Source organism: Euprymna scolopes, chromosome 5 (assembly GCF_053919585.1).
Source record: "Euprymna scolopes isolate OS-2025 chromosome 5, ASM5391958v1, whole genome shotgun sequence".
Taxonomy (NCBI): Eukaryota; Metazoa; Mollusca; class Cephalopoda; order Sepiida; family Sepiolidae; genus Euprymna; species Euprymna scolopes.
The window spans coordinates 43,155,889-43,176,329 of NC_136486.1; the positions used below are offsets into that span (position 1 = coordinate 43,155,889).

Sequence of the window (20,441 nt, forward strand, 5' to 3'; positions counted from 1 at the left end):
AGTATTTTAAATGAATGTTTTACAAGTATTTTAAATGACTGTTTTACAAGTATTTTAAATGAATGTTTTACAAGTATTTTAAATGACTGTTTTACAAGTATTTTAAATGAATGTTTTACAAGTATTTTAAATGAATGTTTTACAAGTATTTTAAATGACTGTTTTACAAGTATTTTAAATGAATGTTTTACAAGTATTTTAAATGACTGTTTTACAAGTATTTTAAATGAATGTTTTACAAGTATTTTAAATGAATGTTTTACAAGTATTTTAAATGAATGTTTTACAAGTATTTTAAATGAATGTTTTACAAGTATTTTAAATGACTGTTTTACAAGTATTTTAAATGAATGTTTTACAAGTATTTTAAATGACTGTTTTACAAGTATTTTAAATGAATGTTTTACAAGTATTTTAAATGAATGTTTTACAAGTATTTTAAATGAATGTTTTACAAGTATTTTAAATGACTGTTTTACAAGTATTTTAAATGAATATTTGGCAAGTATTTTAAATGAATGTTTTACAAGTATTTTAAATGAATGTTTTACAAGTATTTTAAAGGAATGTTTTACAAGTATTTTAAATGAATGTTTTACAAGTATTTTAAATGAATGTTTTACAAGTATTTTAAATGACTGTTTTACAAGTATTTTAAATGAATGTTTTACAAGTATTTTAAATGACTGTTTTGCAAGTATTTTAAATGAATATTTTGCAAGTATTTTAAATGAATGTTTTACAAGTATTTTAAATGAATGTTTTACAAGTATTTTAAATGAATGTTTTACAAGTATTTTAAATGAATGTTTTACAAGTATTTTAAATGACTGTTTTACAAGTATTTTAAATGAATGTTTTACAAGTATTTTAAATGAATGTTTTACAAGTATTTTAAATGAATGTTTTACAAGTATTTTAAATGAATGTTTTACAAGTATTTTAAATGACTGTTTTACAAGTATTTTAAATGAATGTTTTACAAGTATTTTAAATGAATGTTTTACAAGTATTTTAAATGAATGTTTTACAAGTATTTTAAATGAATGTTTTACAAGTATTTTAAATGAATGTTTTACAAGTATTTTAAATGAATGTTTTACAAGTATTTTAAATGACTGTTTTACAAGTATTTTAAATGAATATTTTGCAAGTATTTTAAATGACTGTTTTACAAGTATTTTAAATGAATATTTTGCAAGTATTTTAAATGAATGTTTTACAAGTATTTTAAATGAATGTTTTACAAGTATTTTAAATGACTGTTTTACAAGTATTTTAAATGAATGTTTTACAAGTATTTTAAATGACTGTTTTACAAGTATTTTAAATGAATATTTTGCAAGTATTTTAAATGAATGTTTTACAAGTATTTTAAATGAATGTTTTACAAGTATTTTAAATGACTGTTTTACAAGTATTTTAAATGAATGTTTTACAAGTATTTTAAATGAATGTTTTACAAGTATTTTAAATGAATGTTTTACAAGTATTTTAAATGAATGTTTTACAAGTATTTCAAATGAATGTTTTACAAGTATTTTAAATGACTGTTTTACAAGTATTTTAAATGAATGTTTTACAAGTATTTTAAATGACTGTTTTACAAGTATTTTAAATGAATATTTTGCAAGTATTTTAAATGAATGTTTTACAAGTATTTTAAATGAATGTTTTACAAGTATTTTAAATGAATGTTTTACAAGTATTTTAAATGAATGTTTTACAAGTATTTTAAATGAATGTTTAACAAGTATTTTAAATGACTGTTTTACAAGTATTTTAAATGACTGTTTTACAAGTATTTTAAATGAATGTTTTACAAGTATTTTAAATGAATGTTTTACAAGTATTTTAAATGAATGTTTTACAAGTATTTTAAATGACTGTTTTACAAGTATTTTAAATGAATGTTTTACAAGTATTTTAAATGACTGTTTTACAAGTATTTTAAATGAATATTTGGCAAGTATTTTAAATGAATGTTTTACAAGTATTTTAAATGAATGTTTTACAAGTATTTTAAATGACTGTTTTACAAGTATTTTAAATGAATGTTTTACAAGTATTTTAAATGAATGTTTTACAAGTATTTTAAATGAATGTTTTACAAGTATTTTAAATGAATGTTTTACAAGTATTTCAAATGAATGTTTTACAAGTATTTTAAATGACTGTTTTACAAGTATTTTAAATGAATGTTTTACAAGTATTTTAAATGAATGTTTTACAAGTATTTTAAATGAATGTTTTGCAAGTATTTTAAATGAATGTTTTACAAGTATTTTAAATGAATGTTTTACAAGTATTTTAAATGAATGTTTTACAAGTATTTTAAATGGATGTTTTACAAGTATTTTAAATGAATGTTTAACAAGTATTTTAAATGACTGTTTTACAAGTATTTTAAATGACTGTTTTACAAGTATTTTAAATGAATGTTTTACAAGTATTTTAAATGACTGTTTTACAAGTATTTTAAATGAATATTTTGCAAGTATTTTAAATGAATGTTTTAAAAGTATTTTAAATGAATGTTTTACAAGTATTTTAAATGAATGTTTTACAAGTATTTTAAATGAATATTTTGCAAGTATTTTAAATGACTGTTTTACAAGTATTTTAAATGAATGTTTTACAAGTATTTTAAATGAATATTTTGCAAGTATTTTAAATGACTGTTTTACAAGTATTTTAAATGAATGTTTTACAAGTATTTTAAATGAATATTTTGCAAGTATTTTAAATGAATGTTTTACAAGTATTTTAAATGAATGTTTTATAAGTATTTTAAATGAATGTTTTACAAGTATTTTAAATGAATGTTTTACAAGTATTTTAAATGAATGTTTTACAAGTATTTTAAAGGAATGTTTTACAAGTATTTTAAATGAATGTTTTACAAGTATTTTAAATGAATGTTTTACAAGTATTTTAAATGAATGTTTTACAAGTATTTTAAATGAATGTTTTACAAGTATTTTAAATGAATGTTTTACAAGTATTTTAAATGAATGTTTTACAAGTATTTTAAATGAATGTTTTACAAGTATTTTAAATGACTGTTTTACAAGTATTTTAAATGAATGTTTTACAAGTATTTTAAATGACTGTTTTACAAGTATTTTAAATGACTGTTTTACAAGTATTTTAAAGGAATGTTTTACAAGTATTTTAAATGAATGTTTTACAAGTATTGTAAATGAATATTTTGCAAGTATTGTAAATTAATGTTTTACAAGTATTTTAAATGAATGTTTTACAAGTATTTTAAATGAATGTTTTACAAGTATTTTAAATGAATGTTTTACAAGTATTTTAAATGACTGTTTTACAAGTATTTTAAATGAATGTTTTACAAGTATTTTAAATGACTGTTTTACAAGTATTTTAAATGAATATTTTGCAAGTATTTTAAATGAATGTTTTACAAGTATTTTAAATGAATGTTTTACAAGTATTTTAAATGACTGTTTTACAAGTATTTTAAATGAATGTTTTACAAGTATTTTAAATGAATGTTTTACAAGTATTTTAAATGAATGTTTTACAAGTATTTTAAATGAATGTTTTACAAGTATTTCAAATGAATGTTTTACAAGTATTTTAAATGACTGTTTTACAAGTATTTTAAATGAATGTTTTACAAGTATTTTAAATGACTGTTTTACAAGTATTTTAAATGAATATTTTGCAAGTATTTTAAATGAATGTTTTACAAGTATTTTAAATGAATGTTTTACAAGTATTTTAAATGAATGTTTTACAAGTATTTTAAATGAATGTTTTACAAGTATTTTAAATGAATGTTTAACAAGTATTTTAAATGACTGTTTTACAAGTATTTTAAATGACTGTTTTACAAGTATTTTAAATGAATGTTTTACAAGTATTTTAAATGACTGTTTTACAAGTATTTTAAATGAATATTTTGCAAGTATTTTAAATGAATGTTTTACAAGTATTTTAAATGAATGTTTTACAAGTATTTTAAATGAATATTTTGCAAGTATTTTAAATGACTGTTTTACAAGTATTTTAAATGAATGTTTTACAAGTATTTTAAATGACTGTTTTACAAGTATTTTAAATGAATGTTTTACAAGTATTTTAAATGAATGTTTTACAAGTATTTTAAATGAATGTTTTACAAGTATTTTAAATGAATGTTTTACAAGTATTTTAAATGAATGTTTTACAAGTATTTTAAATGACTGTTTTACAAGTATTTTAAATGAATGTTTTACAAGTATTTTAAATGACTGTTTTACAAGTATTTTAAATGAATATTTTGCAAGTATTTTAAATGAATGTTTTACAAGTATTTTTAATGAATGTTTTACAAGTATTTTAAATGACTGTTTTACAAGTATTTTAAATGAATGTTTTACAAGTATTTTAAATGAATGTTTTACAAGTATTTTAAATGAATGTTTTACAAGTATTTTAAATGAATGTTTTACAAGTATTTCAAATAAATGTTTTACAAGTATTTTAAATGACTGTTTTACAAGTATTTTAAATGAATGTTTTACAAGTATTTTAAATGACTGTTTTACAAGTATTTTAAATGAATATTTTGCAAGTATTTTAAATGAATGTTTTACAAGTATTTTAAATGAATGTTTTACAAGTATTTTAAATGAATGTTTTACAAGTATTTTAAATGAATGTTTTACAAGTATTTTAAATGAATGTTTAACAAGTATTTTAAATGACTGTTTTACAAGTATTTTAAATGAATGTTTTACAAGTATTTTAAATAAATGTTTTACAAGTATTTTAAATGACTGTTTTACAAGTATTTTAAATGAATATTTTGCAAGTATTTTAAATGAATGTTTTAAAAGTATTTTAAATGAATGTTTTACAAGTATTTTAAATGAATGTTTTACAAGTATTTTAAATGAATATTTTGCAAGTATTTTAAATGACTGTTTTACAAGTATTTTAAATGAATGTTTTACAAGTATTTTAAATGAATATTTTGCAAGTATTTTAAATGACTGTTTTACAAGTATTTTAAATGAATGTTTTACAAGTATTTTAAATGAATATTTTGCAAGTATTTTAAATGAATGTTTTACAAGTATTTTAAATGAATGTTTTATAAGTATTTTAAATGAATGTTTTACAAGTATTTTAAATGAATGTTTTACAAGTATTTTAAATGAATGTTTTACAAGTATTTTAAAGGAATGTTTTACAAGTATTTTAAATGAATGTTTTACAAGTATTTTAAATGAATGTTTTACAAGTATTTTAAATGAATGTTTTACAAGTATTTTAAATGAATGTTTTACAAGTATTTTAAATGAATGTTTTTCAAGTATTTTAAATGAATGTTTTACAAGTATTTTAAATGAATGTTTTACAAGTATTTTAAATGAATGTTTTACAAGTATTTTAAATGAATGTTTTACAAGTATTTTAAATGACTGTTTTACAAGTATTTTAAATGAATGTTTTACAAGTATTGTAAATGAATATTTTGCAAGTATTGTAAATTAATGTTTTACAAGTATTTTAAATGAATGTTTTACAAGTATTTTAAATGAATGTTTTACAAGTATTTTAAATGAATGTTTTACAAGTATTTTAAATGAATGTTTTACAAGTATTTTAAATGAATGTGCACCAATGAACTTGAGGCACTTGTATCCCTTTGACGTAAATACTCCCGACTAAACCAAAAAGCAGAAAAATCCCACCCCTACACTGTAGAGATCGCAAGATGCTGGAAAACCTTCTACTCAACTAGACTTTGGAATTCCCTCCCATGTTCCTGATTCCCTGACTGTTCTGACAGGCAGAAGTTCAAGTGTAATGTTAACAGGCATCTCGCTGCTCAACTCCCTACAGAGTGTATCTGTAAATATTGCACCAAATAGTAGCCACTTATGTTAAAATGGCATTGTGTCTTGTTTAGGCTGAAATAACAGCAAAAAAAAAAAAAGAAAAAAAATGAATCAACAATGAGTGTGAATGACTAAATGAATGGTGCAGCTCACTGTCGAAGATGTTTGGATAGAACAATATTTATTTTCTCTAGGTAAGTCCATTATTCTTAACCCTTGGGTTACGATGGTATTTTGTAAATTTTTTCACATCACATCAAATCAAGTCTAGGGTCTTTGAAAAAGAATTATTTTTATCAAAAAAAAAAAAATACAAACATTCAAACATGAGTTTCAAACTTGGGTTTCATTCATTGGTTAATGCAGTTAAGGCAAAGAAGAATTTCATAGTCCTTGAAGACACTATTGTTGCAGTTATTTATAATAGAAAACTAGGTGTTAAAAAATTAACAGCCAGCGATGCCTAAAGGTTAAAATGGGTAGATCAGATTACCCCATAATAGTTTCTCTAATAATTGACAAAGAATGAAGGCAGTTCAGTATTATTTAGTGGGCAATGTCATAGTGCTTTTCCGGTCAACAGTTTCCTGGGTCATAGTACAGGAGATCTGAACTCAGTGATAGTGCAGAGACTGAATCGTGTAGTGATTCAAACGAATACTAAAAAGCAAATAGTTCTAAATGCTACGCTCTTTCCTTCATTTTCAACCTTTGCTAAAGCATAACTTTTATACCCAATTTGTATTAATTGTTAGTGTGGTTCTTAGTTAAATCCAAAGATGCTATCATCATCTACGAATTCCAGGGACCATGTCACAGTAACTCCTTGAGAGGCTTCTCCATCAGCACTCACTAGATGTTGGGGTATGTAGTGTTACACATGGTTCTGTGTCCCTTGAGATATGAGGTGCCTCAAATAAGTTTCTAAACTTTTTGCACAGGCATTTAAAACTGCCGTAGACTCTTATTAATTTAGTATGTTATTGCTATGCATCCTATGAGATGACTAATCAATTTTTTATGATTTCAGGTTCAAATGAATAGCTACAGCATTAAATTGGAATATACCCTACTAAAGCCTGATTGTCACAGCTGGTAAATTTCAAAAATGCAATCTAGACGTGAGGCCAGTTTAAAAGAACAATATGCAATAAAATTCTGTTTTAAACTTGGAAAAAATGCTACAGAAACGTATGGAATGCTTCAGACTGCTTTTGGAAGTTCTTGCACGAATCAAGCATCAGTTTTTGAGTGCATAAGAGATTCAAGGAAAGCAGGGATTCTGTGAGGGATGATGAGAGGTGTGGGAGGATTATGGAAGTCAGAACACCAGAGTTGATTGGACAAATAAATAATTTCATGAATAAGGACCATCGTATGTTTATGTTTACAGTTTGATGCCAATGTGGGAATTGTACACGCTATTATTCATAAGAAATTGAAGATGTGGAAGATTTGCACGCAGTTTGTCCCAAGGGGGCTCAGAGAAGATTAGAAAGAAAGATGTTGTCATGACAGCAGGATGGGGATCAAGACAGTTCCTCATCCTCCCTATAGCCCAGACCTTGCTTCCTGTTACTTTTGGCTATTCCCTAAGCTCAAGGACAACCTTAGAGGCTGTCATTATGAGACAATTGAGGAGATGAAAGAGGCTGTGATGAGGATCATTGACACGCTCACACAAGAGGACTTCCATGGGATCTTCCAGAAGTTGTTGGAACGTTACAACAAATGCATTGCAGCCGGAGGAGATTACTTCAGAAGGGGACTAGAGTTTCATGTGTGTTCAATCAATAAAAGTGCTCATATGAAAAAAAGTCTGGAAACTTATTGAAGTCACCTTGTATTTCCAGGATGAATGACTGAGTCCGTCACTGTCATGTCGATAATTCGGCTTTAGGTTTATTTTACATCTGAATTCAGTTAAAAGATTGTGAAATTATTCTACATTCTTCTCTCTTTTTTTTTTGTAATTATGTAATATATTCCTGCTAAACTTTAAAAAAAAAAAATTTCTTATCAGTTTGTTCAAGCTGGGGATGGGGGCATCCTACTGGATGTCAAACATTTATCTGCTAAATCAGATATTTCAACCGAGACATCTTTTTAAGATACTGATTGTTCCTTTAAGCGCAATTCTTTGAATCTCTCTTGCACTTGGTTCACCGGGTATATTTGCCAGGTAGTTTTTGAAATTATTGTTCATGAGCCCAGTTGTTCCTATGATAACTGGCATGATAGAGATCTTCTTAAGATTCTAGTTTTTTTTTTCATGTTGTACATAAGACGTTGGTATTTCGTTATTTTTTTCCCTTTCAGCTTTGTTTAACCAAGCATCATTGGGGGGACACTAACTTCTACTAAGGTTGCTTCTTTCTCATTCTTATCCAATGTCACTATGTCAGGTTTTATGGCTCCGTTTACTAGGTACATAGCTGTAGGAATTGTATAGTCATAGTGGATGGTGTATGACTTATTTCCAACTGTTTTTGCTGGTAAACATGTTCCCAAGATTAGCTGCTGCATTCGATATTCAACTTTTTATAGATCGTCTAGTGGAGATATTTACACACTCCATTGTGTCGGGTCGTCTGACGACAGTCATACTCCTGCAGAACCTTATAGTTGGATGTCAAGTGTCTCACACTCTCTCCTTCTGTGTGGCAGAACATGTACTTGCTATACCATGGTGTGTGTTATTATGTTTTTATATCTTACGTCTATCATGGTCAATGTGTGTGTGTGTGCGTGCGTGTGTGCAACACATACAATAAATCAGTTCATTAACATTCAGTCTGTGTAACGCACAGGCAAATAACATATCTCTCACTCCGTTTTGTCTTTGTCTCTTCTCATTATTTAAGTCCATCTCCCACCGAAGGAAACCAAGAACAATGGGTTCTATATTCGATATAACTTTATTTGCGTTTCAAAGTTTGCAACAACTTCTTATGATTTCTACGTTATGCTGAGGTCGCATTTCTTCTGGCCTCCAAATAGGGAGACGATACTTGTATCTTTCGTGCTCCTATCCAACTCTCTCAGTTTGACTCTAAATTGTAACCAAAACTGTGCGTGTCTCTTCTAAACTATCTCATTACGTCATTAATACATGTAGCATTAAGATGATGTCATCACTAAATCATCTCCATTCCACGTTAGCATCTCCGATACATTTCTGCCATCAATATTATTATTTGTAAAAATACTTAATTCGCCTTGATACATATTTTCTAAACATTCTATTTTCTCAACATCAACAACGATCATAATAATTGTTCAGGTTACTTGACATTCTCCAACAGTGGTTTATCTAATAACTAGCCTGGGTGCCTGGCATTGCCCGGTTGTTTGGAGGTGTGTTGAGCAAAAAAAAAAAAAAAAAGTTGTAGTAGGAAGGCAAGCTCGAATTTGTGATGCAAGGCGGAAAAGGAAGTGGAGGTGTGTTTAAGGATGTTGATTGAGCATAAAAAATGAAATTGCAAGCGCAAAAAAAAAAAAAAAAAAAAATGCGAGACATACATACATACACACACAAATTTAAACAGACAGATGAGATTTATATTATAGACTAGCGACGGGTACCCGGCGTTGCCCGGGTGTTTGTGGGTGTGTGTGAAAAAAAACAGGTGCCCGTGAAAAAAAAGCCTTGACGACGCGCAGTTGGAAAATAGTAAAGTGTGAAAAAAAAAACAGGTGTGCATTTTTGATTGACGGGACGGCAATAGCTATTCAGCAGTTATCATTTTCTGTGGGACAGTTTTTAATGAGGTCAATAAATCGGTTTGTTTGTTTTTAAAAACCCGCTCCCTCGTCTCGAAATGAAAGCTACCGTCTGATATGATGAAGTCGACATTGACCAAACGTTACTTAGCTCTCTAGAGACCACTGGCTCTGGGCCTGTGATTAGAGTCGAGTTTCGCTTTTTGTTTATACTGAAAACCGAATGTAACGCGTGCCAATGCGGGAAATGTGGAATAATTAACATTTGAAAGTCAATAAAATTAAATAGACAGGTGAGCTCCATGGTTAAGTGTGAGATATTACAATTTATAGATGATATAAAAAGTTTTAAGAAGTTGTGAAGCGAGCGAGCGCTTCTCTGAAAGAAGCCTTTTGTGGACATCGAGGAAAAGCGTACATACATACATACATACATACATACGTTTTCGCTTTTATATTTATAGATTATACAACTTAATTATCTTTATGTTTCTGAATTTTTTGAGATGAGGACTGATAATTCGTATTATTTGAATTATTCAGATCTACTAAAATTCACTCTTCTGAAGTTTTAAGGTTCAATCCTCAGTGTTGGCAATACTCAGAATACAATTGCTAACTACTTAGGAATTCTACCTCTGTGGATTAAATGTAAAGTTCCATTCAAAATTCCATGTAGATTCCAGAGTTCAATAAAAAGATCCTTGGATTCTACAAGATACACCTAAAAAAGATTGGAGATTACATCAATCGAAATAGTACTCTTAATAATCTAAATAATATCAATTATCTTTCGTTACTTTTAGTTCCATCAAATGGCTTCATGCTTTGTCTGGAGCAACTTCTACATAAAATAATATAATTAAAAATAGCTATAAAGTAAATTTTTTAATCTATTAATTTGTATTATATATGAAAGAGTCCGCTGTGGAATTTCCACAGGTCCTGCTAGTAGATTATATATTATTTTATTTTTATTTTTTGGAATCCTTGAGATGAGGCTTCTTAATTTGTATATTCATTTTTTTGTGGACTGTTATCCTCATCTTCATAGTTCTTGTTGTTTCGGCCAACTCATCCTCTGGCTTTCTTTCAGATGATTAACCGCAATGGGATAGGAATGCTGAATCTTAATATAACTGTATCCCCAGCAATTACTACCTTCTATAGTTATTGCTGTTGTATCACCACGTTCTTGACCAACTGCTTTGGGGAGGATTGAAACTGCTATCTTCAGACAATTCTCACCTGGAACCGTACAGACTTAACATCTCTATCCACAGTGCAACAGCGCTCGTAGTGATGGCGTCACAATAAAAAATACCCTTGATAGCCCTGGCAAAGCATCAAGTATTTAGCTACCGACAAGATTTGAATTGCACTACTTGTGTAGTGAGTTCAATCTCGATTACAGCCGCGCTGGTTGGATGGATGGATTGGTGTAGCAGTCATAAATAATGACATATTTTCTCTTTTGGAGAAATGTCCCTGTCAGGTGATTTGGTTACACACTAGAACCGGGTTTTATAGGACAGTTGGCATTAGAGAGAGTTGTTGATAGGATTTGTAAACAAGGTAGGTAGAAAATAAGTTAAAAATGAATTGAAAAGATAGATTTTGTGGTGATGGGGTAGAAAAAAAAAAACAATTTCCTCTCGTGGACATTTTTGTTGTATGTAAAAATAGCAGAGAACGTTTGCATTCTCTGTTAGAAGCGCTTCCACTTCAGACGACTGACAATAAATCAATATTTGCTACTGAAGGAGGAGATAATACTTGAGAGGTTGCAGTTGAGAGAATGCACCTTCTCGTACCAAGCTGGATCATACTGTACTTCATTTGAACAAAGAAAGGGTCTGGTCCTGCGAATGCTGTCTCTACCTTGTTGGACGAAACTCTGAGAACAGATTCTCCTTAAAAAACAAAAACAAAAACAAAAACAAAAAAAAACAATAACAAAAAACAAAACAAAAATAAACAGCCAGCGAACTAGTTGTTATAAATGGACAAAGGGAGATCATTCGATCACTAAGAAATTGAATTACCTCCCTTGAAGTTACGCCACAGCTGGCATATAAGCATGGCGTCCGAAGGAACGATCCGTAGTAAGTGTTTCCTTAAAATTGCGTTTATTAATCTGTTTTGTTAAAGATATACGAAGATATTTTTTAATTTTTTCCGATTTTCTTTCATTTATTTCTTAAAAGACAGGCTGATATTAAAATTACAACTTTTCTTTTGTATTTCGCGTTTGAAATTTTGATCGTAGCTTTGCTTGAAAGAGCTTTTAACACGTCATTACGGTGAATCTCAAATTATAAACAACTGAAAATAAAACGAATTTGTTTATTATTTTTTTTTAAGTTTAAATAGTTTCGATTAAAATAATACATTGTTAGTTTACATTATAAGAAAGTCCGTTTTATTTTTATAGACATAATATAAAGTCCAAGCTGAAAAAAACATTGAATATTGAGTTGAAAGTTGAAACTTTTTGGTCAATTTCAAATTTTTATGAGGAAATAACGAAGTTAAGTTGTCAAACCTCACTTGGTTACCGTAGATTTTTTAATTAATCTTCATCAATAACATTGTGTGACAATTTCTAGTGCGTCTGTGTATGTGTTTTTCTCGCCTCTACGTGACTTTACGCGTTATTATTTTTATTATTGGTAAACGTTAAGATCTAATTTTTAGGGCATTTTTTTTTTTTTACAACAAAACAAAAAAGAGGTGTGAAAAAAATACAACAAATAAATGTGCGTTTTAAAATAGAGTCGACAGATCGATTTTTTAGTTATATGGTTTTAAGCAAAAACAACAGTACTTACTTAATTATCATGTCGAAAATAGTAATATATCCCAATATTACGAATGTTCATCGAGTAGAACAACTGCTATTGTTTTTTTTTTTTTTTTTTTTTTTTTTTTTTTTAAAATAAAACCAAACCTAGGGTTTGTATTACTGTACGCATAGATTCGAAAAAGTTGTCAAAAAACAAATATATAACAAATAAATGTCATCAAAGGCAAGATAAGTTACTTTTCTAACTGGATATGTTTTTAGGGTTTTTATTTAATGTAACATATTCATTCAGCTCGAAAAACGTGCAGTGTTTACCGATGTATTGGAAAATTAAAAATGGCGCCCGACTCTCTCTTTGACACGGTAAGTTTGGGAAAAGGAGTTAAAAATAAAACAAACTAGACAAAATACTGTTAGAAACTCGCTCAATATATGTTACTGTGACATAGGCTGACATATATTCGGTGGGTTTTTAACAGTATTTTGTCTAGTTTTTTTTAAATTTTAAACTCATTTTCCCAAACTTACCGTGTCAAAGAGAGAGTCGGGCGCCATTTTTAATTTTCCAATACATCGGTAAACACTGTATGTTTTCCGAGCTGAATAAACATGTTACATTAAATAAAAACACTAAAACCATATTCACTTAGGTAGAAAAGTAACTTATTTTGCCTTTAATAACATCTATTTGTTAAATATTTGTTCTTTTTTGACAACTTTTTCGAATCTATGTGTACAGTAATACAAACCCCAAACCTATTGCTACGGTTTAAAACAGAATGTCAGCCATTAAAGTGGTGAAGGGGGGGGGCATATATGTCCCATGTATTCCTAATATTCAAGGTGTTAACATATAGGGAAAATGCAATTTCCCCTAATTTTCCATAAAAATTATTTTCTACTTGATGAATTTTCGTAATTTTTTGATATATTACTATTTTCAACATGACAATTAATACTTAATTGTACTGTTGTTTTTGTTTAAAATCACATAAATCGATCTATCGACTCTATCTTAACAAGAACCATAAATGTTACCAAAGGCAAGGTATTTAGTTTTCTCCCACCACAAAAACTATTACACTAGGGTCGGAAAGTGGGATTGAAAAAAATCAATGTTCCAGATGAGGAGCTCTTGACTCTGCTAAAGATGCTTGTGCAGTTCTGTCAGTATTCCTGGCAGAGCACCTCAGGCGATTATCAATAAACTAACCCCTTCTCAAAGAGAAAAGGCAAAACCCGAGAAAACCTGGAACCGCACAGAATCACTATTGCACCACAATTAACAGGAATCATATCATTAAGCAAAGTTATTATTATACATCCAATGGATAAGTTTTTCTTGTGTTTTAATTTATTTAAAGCGTTTATTTACTTTGAAACAAAAGTACTGTCAAGTTTATTGAGTTAGAACGAAAAAAATGTCAGTTTTGTTACAGCTATTTGGACCCTCGATAATCGTTTAAAAATTAAAATACTGGTAGAAATCTGTTTAATAAATGTCACCAGTTGTGTAAAAATGTAATATTCTACTAATATTTTGTTTGATTTTCGATTTTGAGCTATTATTAAGGTTCAAAACAACTATAACAAAACGGTCATTTTTGTTTGTTTAAAGTCACCAGTCCTAACACTACTTTTGTTTCAAAGTAACTCCCCCCCCCAAAAAAAAAACTTTCAGATAAGTTAAGTACAAATAAATTTATCCAGGTAGGTAGAAAGCGGAACTTATCTTACCGTTGGTCATATTTGTTGTATGGTTTATTTTTCACCACTTTTTGTTTTGTTGGCTCTTGTAAAAAAAAAAAAAAAAAAAAAAAAAAAAAATATGGGTGCTTATTCAAATTGGCACTTATGATGGCAATTAAATGTAAAGAAAATACAGAAAAGTCTGTATGATGTATGTACCAGTCATGGAACGATGGTGAAAAATTCCCAAAATCACGTATTTTGATTAAGTAGAATTTTTTTTATTCAAGAAAATCAAGTTTTACTCTGTGTCGATGTGGGAGAAAGAAGTAGCAGCAATGGTAAAATCAAGGGCAGATAACCGATTTTAATTTCATTTTTTTTTCTTGTTGATAATGTTAGAAAGGCAACCAAAATGGAAGATTTAAAAGCAAACAGTAATGCATTAACATAATGTGTATTTTTTTTTTTAATTTTATTTTTTCAGAAAATGAAATCTAGAAATCATGAAAACTTTTTTTAGAAGGGTCATTTTATATAAGTTTAAAACAAAATTTGAAGATTATTAAAATGACTTTGACCTTCATTTATCGGGAAAAAACAGCAAATTTGTTTTACAAAAAAAAAAAAAAACTTGATCAATTTTTGTGATTTTTGGAATATACCATCTTCATTCCTTGACACAAGTAGATACACGATAAAAGTTTTTCTTCATTTTTGTTTATCGTCATAAGTGCCTATTTGAATAAGCACCAAAAAATGCTGCAATTTTTGGGTGCGTCCATGTATATGTGTTTCTTGCTTCAATGTGACATTTTATTTATTTCATTTTTAAACATTACTATTTACATTTTGAGTACTTCTTTGTTAATAGAGCGAAATTGTAAAATTGAAATATTGAATTTCAAGTAAAACCAATCGAACCTACTTGATTGTCATATTTTCAAAAAATATGAAAAATTATAAGGTAGGAAATTAATTATTAATGAAAATAGTTTTCGAAGACAGCGAAAATTATGTTTTGCTAAAAAAAAAAAATAAAACGGAGAATTCGACTTGTAACAAGAAAGGTAACGATTTTCTAAAATCTTAAGTCAATTTAGCAAAATTCAATTTTCGCTAATTGTCTTTGAAAACTGTTTTCATGAATAATTAATTTTCTTCTTATTGTTTTTTGCAATTTTTGGATATGTTCATTACTGTGACATGACAAGTAAATGCCATTAGTTTTGCTTGAAATTCAATATTTCGATTTTTAGAATTTCAACAGAGAAGCAGCATTTTTTATTTACTATCAGTGATGGAAAAGTTTTAGTTCAAAAGCTATAATGGTCTATGAAATAAGGGAAATTGACTTGACTTTATTATGTACAAGATTAATCGAATATAATTTATTAAAAATCCAATAAGTGTAATGAAATCCTGATATATATGCAGAATATGAACCATGCTGAAATAATAATGTTATTATTTAGAAATCCATTCTTAACATGAGGCAGAGAGCATTTTGTTAATTATTCTGTACTTGCACTTAACGATTTAATAAACAAAAAATAGCGTGAAAATTGAATTTAATTTGAAAATTCTATCTAAAAAATAGCACAGTCCGTATTCTGCATAAATAACAAAGAGTTTCTAAAAAAATATGAAGAAGACAAAAACTTTAATTATTCTGTACTTTCATTGTCACTTATTATATTTTCATTGTCACTTATTATATTTTCATTGTCACTTATTATATTTTCAGTGTCACTTATTATACTTTCATTGTACAATGGACACTGACGTAATGGTCAGTGTAACTGAAATAGTAATTTACAATGTAAAAACGCCGTTTCTGCTACATTTAACTTGGAAATTGAGGATATATGCAGAATACGGACCTTGCTATGATTTAGATAGGACTTTCAAGTTCAATTCAATTTTCAGGGTATCTTTTGTTTATTAAATTGTTAGCTAACAGTACAGAATGATTACAAAATGTTCTCTCCTCCCCATGTCATTAACAGCTTTCTAAATAATGTTATTTTTTCAGCACGGTTTGTATTCTGCATAAGTACCCCTATTCTTAACATGATGAAAGTGAGGGCTTTTTAAAAATATTTTTTACAAGTTAGCCACCACTTATCAAGGACTGAAGGCCACTCGAGGATAAGGGTTAATGAATGTAAGATGGTAGTGTAGTAATCGTTAATGGTGTAGACTTGGTAGAATTTGGATTATTTAAGGGGACGGCTCAACAAGAACTTGTTTACATTGGACTTGAAGGTTACCATATTGTAATCAGCTGGGAAGCAGTCCAATGGAACAGTATTCCACATGCAGGCAGTGCTAGAAAAGAAGTTTTGTTTATGGAAGCTGCGTTTAGAATTAGGCACAGATAGAGAGTGGGGGAAATTGTTGGTAGTGGTTGTAGTTAGTCGAGTGCTTTTTTGTGAAAGTTTGCCAAGGGGGCACAACTATTCAATACCTTCACCAGTAGGAACTGTCACCCCTTTGTTTGGGTACAGGAAAAAAAAAATGACATTTATTTTTTGAGAATTATTCTTTAAACATCACTATATTGTGTGAATCCGAAGATTCTATTATGGCATTGGTTTCCCCAATATTTTTCTAGTCAGAATTCTTTCCAGAAAGACATTGGGGAAGGATCACGAGAAGGTTACAAACATCCTAAGTGAAAGTGATTTTTGTGGAATAAACTGGATTCAGACTCGGAAAAACCAGGTCATCAGTCTGTCTCATTAACCACTAGACCACTGTCACCTTTTTCTTAAAATGTGGTAACTGACAGTAAGTGTGGCGGTTGTGCAATATAGTTAACAAAAAAAAAAAAAGTGGCGATAAACAAAGAAAAAAAAAATAGCTATTACTAAACGCAAGAAAATTTATTTTTCTGTATAATTTTTATGCATGTTTACTGACTTTAAAACTTATTATCCATTTATTTGTTAGTGTCATTTTTACTTAGCCAAGTCAGTGTGGTTTCCAATATGGCTGCCAATTTTGTTGGGAATTAATTGCGAATGTAAGGCTTAAAAGATAGTAAAAAAAAAAAAAAAAAAAAAGCAGAAACAGTAAGTCCAAGAGTGGTTGCCAAATAGATTAGATTTTTTTTTTTTCTAAATTATTTTTTTAAACCCAAAATTTTCAATCAAATCCCATCACTATTCGTGGCCACATTAAAAACTAAGCTTGGCTAAGTAAAAGTCGTGATAAGAAATGCATGGATAATAAATCTTACAATTAGTAAATATATGTGAAAATTATGCAGATAAGTAGAAAAGAAAATTTTCTTGCATTTGGTAACAGTTATTTATTGTCAACTTTTTTTCCCACACCTTTTTTTCTTGTTATCTGTACTACATGATCGCCTTATCTGCATATTTTGAGGAAAGCAAAAATGATCTGGCGTCTATTCCGAATATATGCCATTATTTTCTATTCACTAATTTAAAGGCTTCAAAATCACTTTCGAATACAAACATTATTGGAATTTTATTTTCACTGTTAGACTATCGAGACCTGTGTCCTCTGAGTTGATTGGGAAAATTGTGGAAAACAAGAATTTGTTCTGTTTATCTCAAGATGCAGTTTGATGCCTTCTTCATATTTCAGTGTTTTGTCATTCTTTTAAAAGCAGCTGGAGAGATTTCCCTCAGTACCAAAGTCAACAGAGTCTTAGCCATTGTTGAGATCTCTTGTCCCCTGTTGATTGAGGTATGCTTCTGGTCTTGTGCAATTCTAGGAGGTCCACCCTTTCCACTCTTTGAGAAGAGGTTAGTTTATTGTTTATGGTGTTAACTAGGCATTTTTTGCAGTGCTCTTTCTCTCGAGTGCTGGCTCTTCAAATTCCACTTTCTGACCCTTGTGTTACCTGATCTTTTCATGGAAGAAAGATAAACATAATCTATCTTGATAATATATGCACCAAACAGAATGGGACCAAGAACAGATTTCTGTGATGCACCTGTTGACATTCCATACGATGGAAACTGTTATCCTAGAACCATAATTTTTTTTTGACTAAGAATGAAGGATTTCAACCAGCTTAAAAGATCATTCTTATTTTTTAAATATTTTTTATGGAAATCACTCCAGATAAGGCATTAACTAAGGAACTAAAAAGAAAAAACAACTTTGACATTTTAAGATTTTTGTTCCTTAGAAACACTGGTTGAGTTTGAATGAAATAAAATGCGTATTATATACGTTTGAAGCCAAAAACAACGCATTCTTACAAAATAAACAGAAAACTACTGTAAAAACAACAAACGGACTTCTACTTACTGATTCTCTGCTCCAACAACAATGTAGCAAAAAAAAAAAAAAAAAAAAAAAAAGACAGACATACTGAAGATGAAGGTTTCCTTTGAAATATATTTATGAATTTCAATATAAATTTCAAACAAAATAAATGTCTGTTTATTTTGTAATAATGTGTTGTTTCGGCTTAAAACGTATATAATACATATTTTATTTTATTCAAACTATGACATTATTGCATAATAATGAAAGAAAAAGAAGGTAAAATCACTTCAAGACAAACCAAGCCTAAAAGATATCTCACCACTAGCATTCAATCCCATGAACAGGCTAGCCAAAAAGTAACCCTTTCAAGGAAAGAACGAGTTGCAAATAAAAGTTTATCCCTGAACTTGTTAATGATTGATCAGAAACGAGCGTTTTTATCATGACATCAGCATCAGAAGGCTTACCTTTAATGTTGTTATTATTTTTACAAAGGGACCAAGTGCTGTATATAAGGACTTGCACAGAAAATAAAATTTTGACACAAACTTTATCTAAAGTAAAAGGTTATTTATTTCGTTTGATTTCACATGCAAGTCAGCAACACATACTCGTATTTACAACACCACACAATATGTTTGCTTAGTCGTTCTCTTTCCTCATCAGATAGCAGTCCCTTGTTTTTCAGCTAACATCAGTTGTTGTGTTTGAGTAGTTCTCTTTAGAATCCACAGGTCAACTGGCTCGCTTTTGAATGGGGAGGAGGAGGAGACGTGTGCTTATCAAGTGTACCTTCCAAATCGCCATGCGATTTTTTTCTTTCTTTTTATTTTTGATCTTGATATATATATATATATATATGCATTTCATTCTGTGACCTCACATTCATGCTACGTCTTAAATGCTGATGCAAAATTTAACTTGACATGTGAGTTGTCGATATGCATACATGTCCTAATTTGGTAATTTAATGACAAAGCCAGCGACTATGTTACATACCAACTACTACTAAAGAGGACCTTCTCTCAAAGACATAACCCGCCAGACACCAACCTAGTGTTTTAAGAGTTTCAAGATCAAGGGTGACCTGGAATTATACTAGTCAGTGGCATTCAGCTTCCTGAAGTATCTATATCGCTTCATTTTTTTTTTTTTACATATCGGTATGTATACATGTGTGAGGTTTACGATGGTTAATATGTGCGTATGAATTATTTATATCTTTCCTCTAAAATATAGAATTCAAATCCTATAAACATAAAAAAGGGGTTAAACCGTTTTATAAAACTATTTACGAATTTGTAACGATGTGAGATGCTTCAATAAATTGAATTTTTTTTTTCAGACGATTTAACTAAGATTTGAATAGATCTTTAGCTTAGCAACCACAATATTGTTTTTCTTAATTACAGTAGTATCGAACTTTGGCAAAATGCAAATAAAAAACCAAAATTTATTATGCTAATTAAATCAGATAATTTTCATAGAGGGCAATTGTCTGTATATGTTTTTTTTTAAAACTCAGAAATTGCTAAATATCCACCAGCAAATTATATATCTGCTTCATTATCACCTCGGTTACGTTTTTGTAAACAATTCACTGCAATGTTCATTCATTTTGAGGTCAACAGGGATCAATTTAATGAGTATGAAGTCAGAAAAAATATAGGTGCAAGTCTATAACCCCACCCCATGAAAAAAAAACAAAAATAAAGAAAAATCTTTATGGTGCACATACCTATGACAAAAAGAAAATATCATACACCAAAAATCATATAAATTGATCAAGTATTTCTTTCTAATAAAAAGATAATCAAATTTTATGTGATCAGTGATGATCTCTTGACGCCATATTGCAGGACAAGGGAGATAATTCTAAATAATTCAAATTTTTGCAAGATTTTAGAAAGCCATTCTTAACTTGGGGATGGGGCATTAGAAGAACTCAAATTTGCTTAAAAATAAAATTGCATGAACAATTTTGATTTTTGGTGTATGATATTTTCTTTCCATTATGAGGATGTACATCATAAAGATTTTTCTTTATTTTTGTTTTTGTCTCAAAGGGGTATGAGACTAATGCCAAAATAAACCAAGGGACATAACTCTATAAA

General features: G+C 28.7%; 1 protein-coding gene across 1 annotated transcript in view; it reads left to right on the top strand.

Moving 5' to 3' along the window:
* Positions 1–11,555: 11,555 nt before the first annotated feature.
* LOC145276804 (conserved oligomeric Golgi complex subunit 1-like) overlaps positions 11,556–20,441 on the top strand; it is a 425,717-nt gene continuing 416,831 nt past the window's right edge. The window contains exon 1 of the mRNA XM_080128123.1: positions 11,556–11,686. Within this exon, the coding sequence (XP_079984249.1) occupies positions 11,662–11,686 (25 nt within the window). The 5' untranslated portion in view covers positions 11,556–11,661. The remainder of the gene's footprint in view (positions 11,687–20,441) is intronic.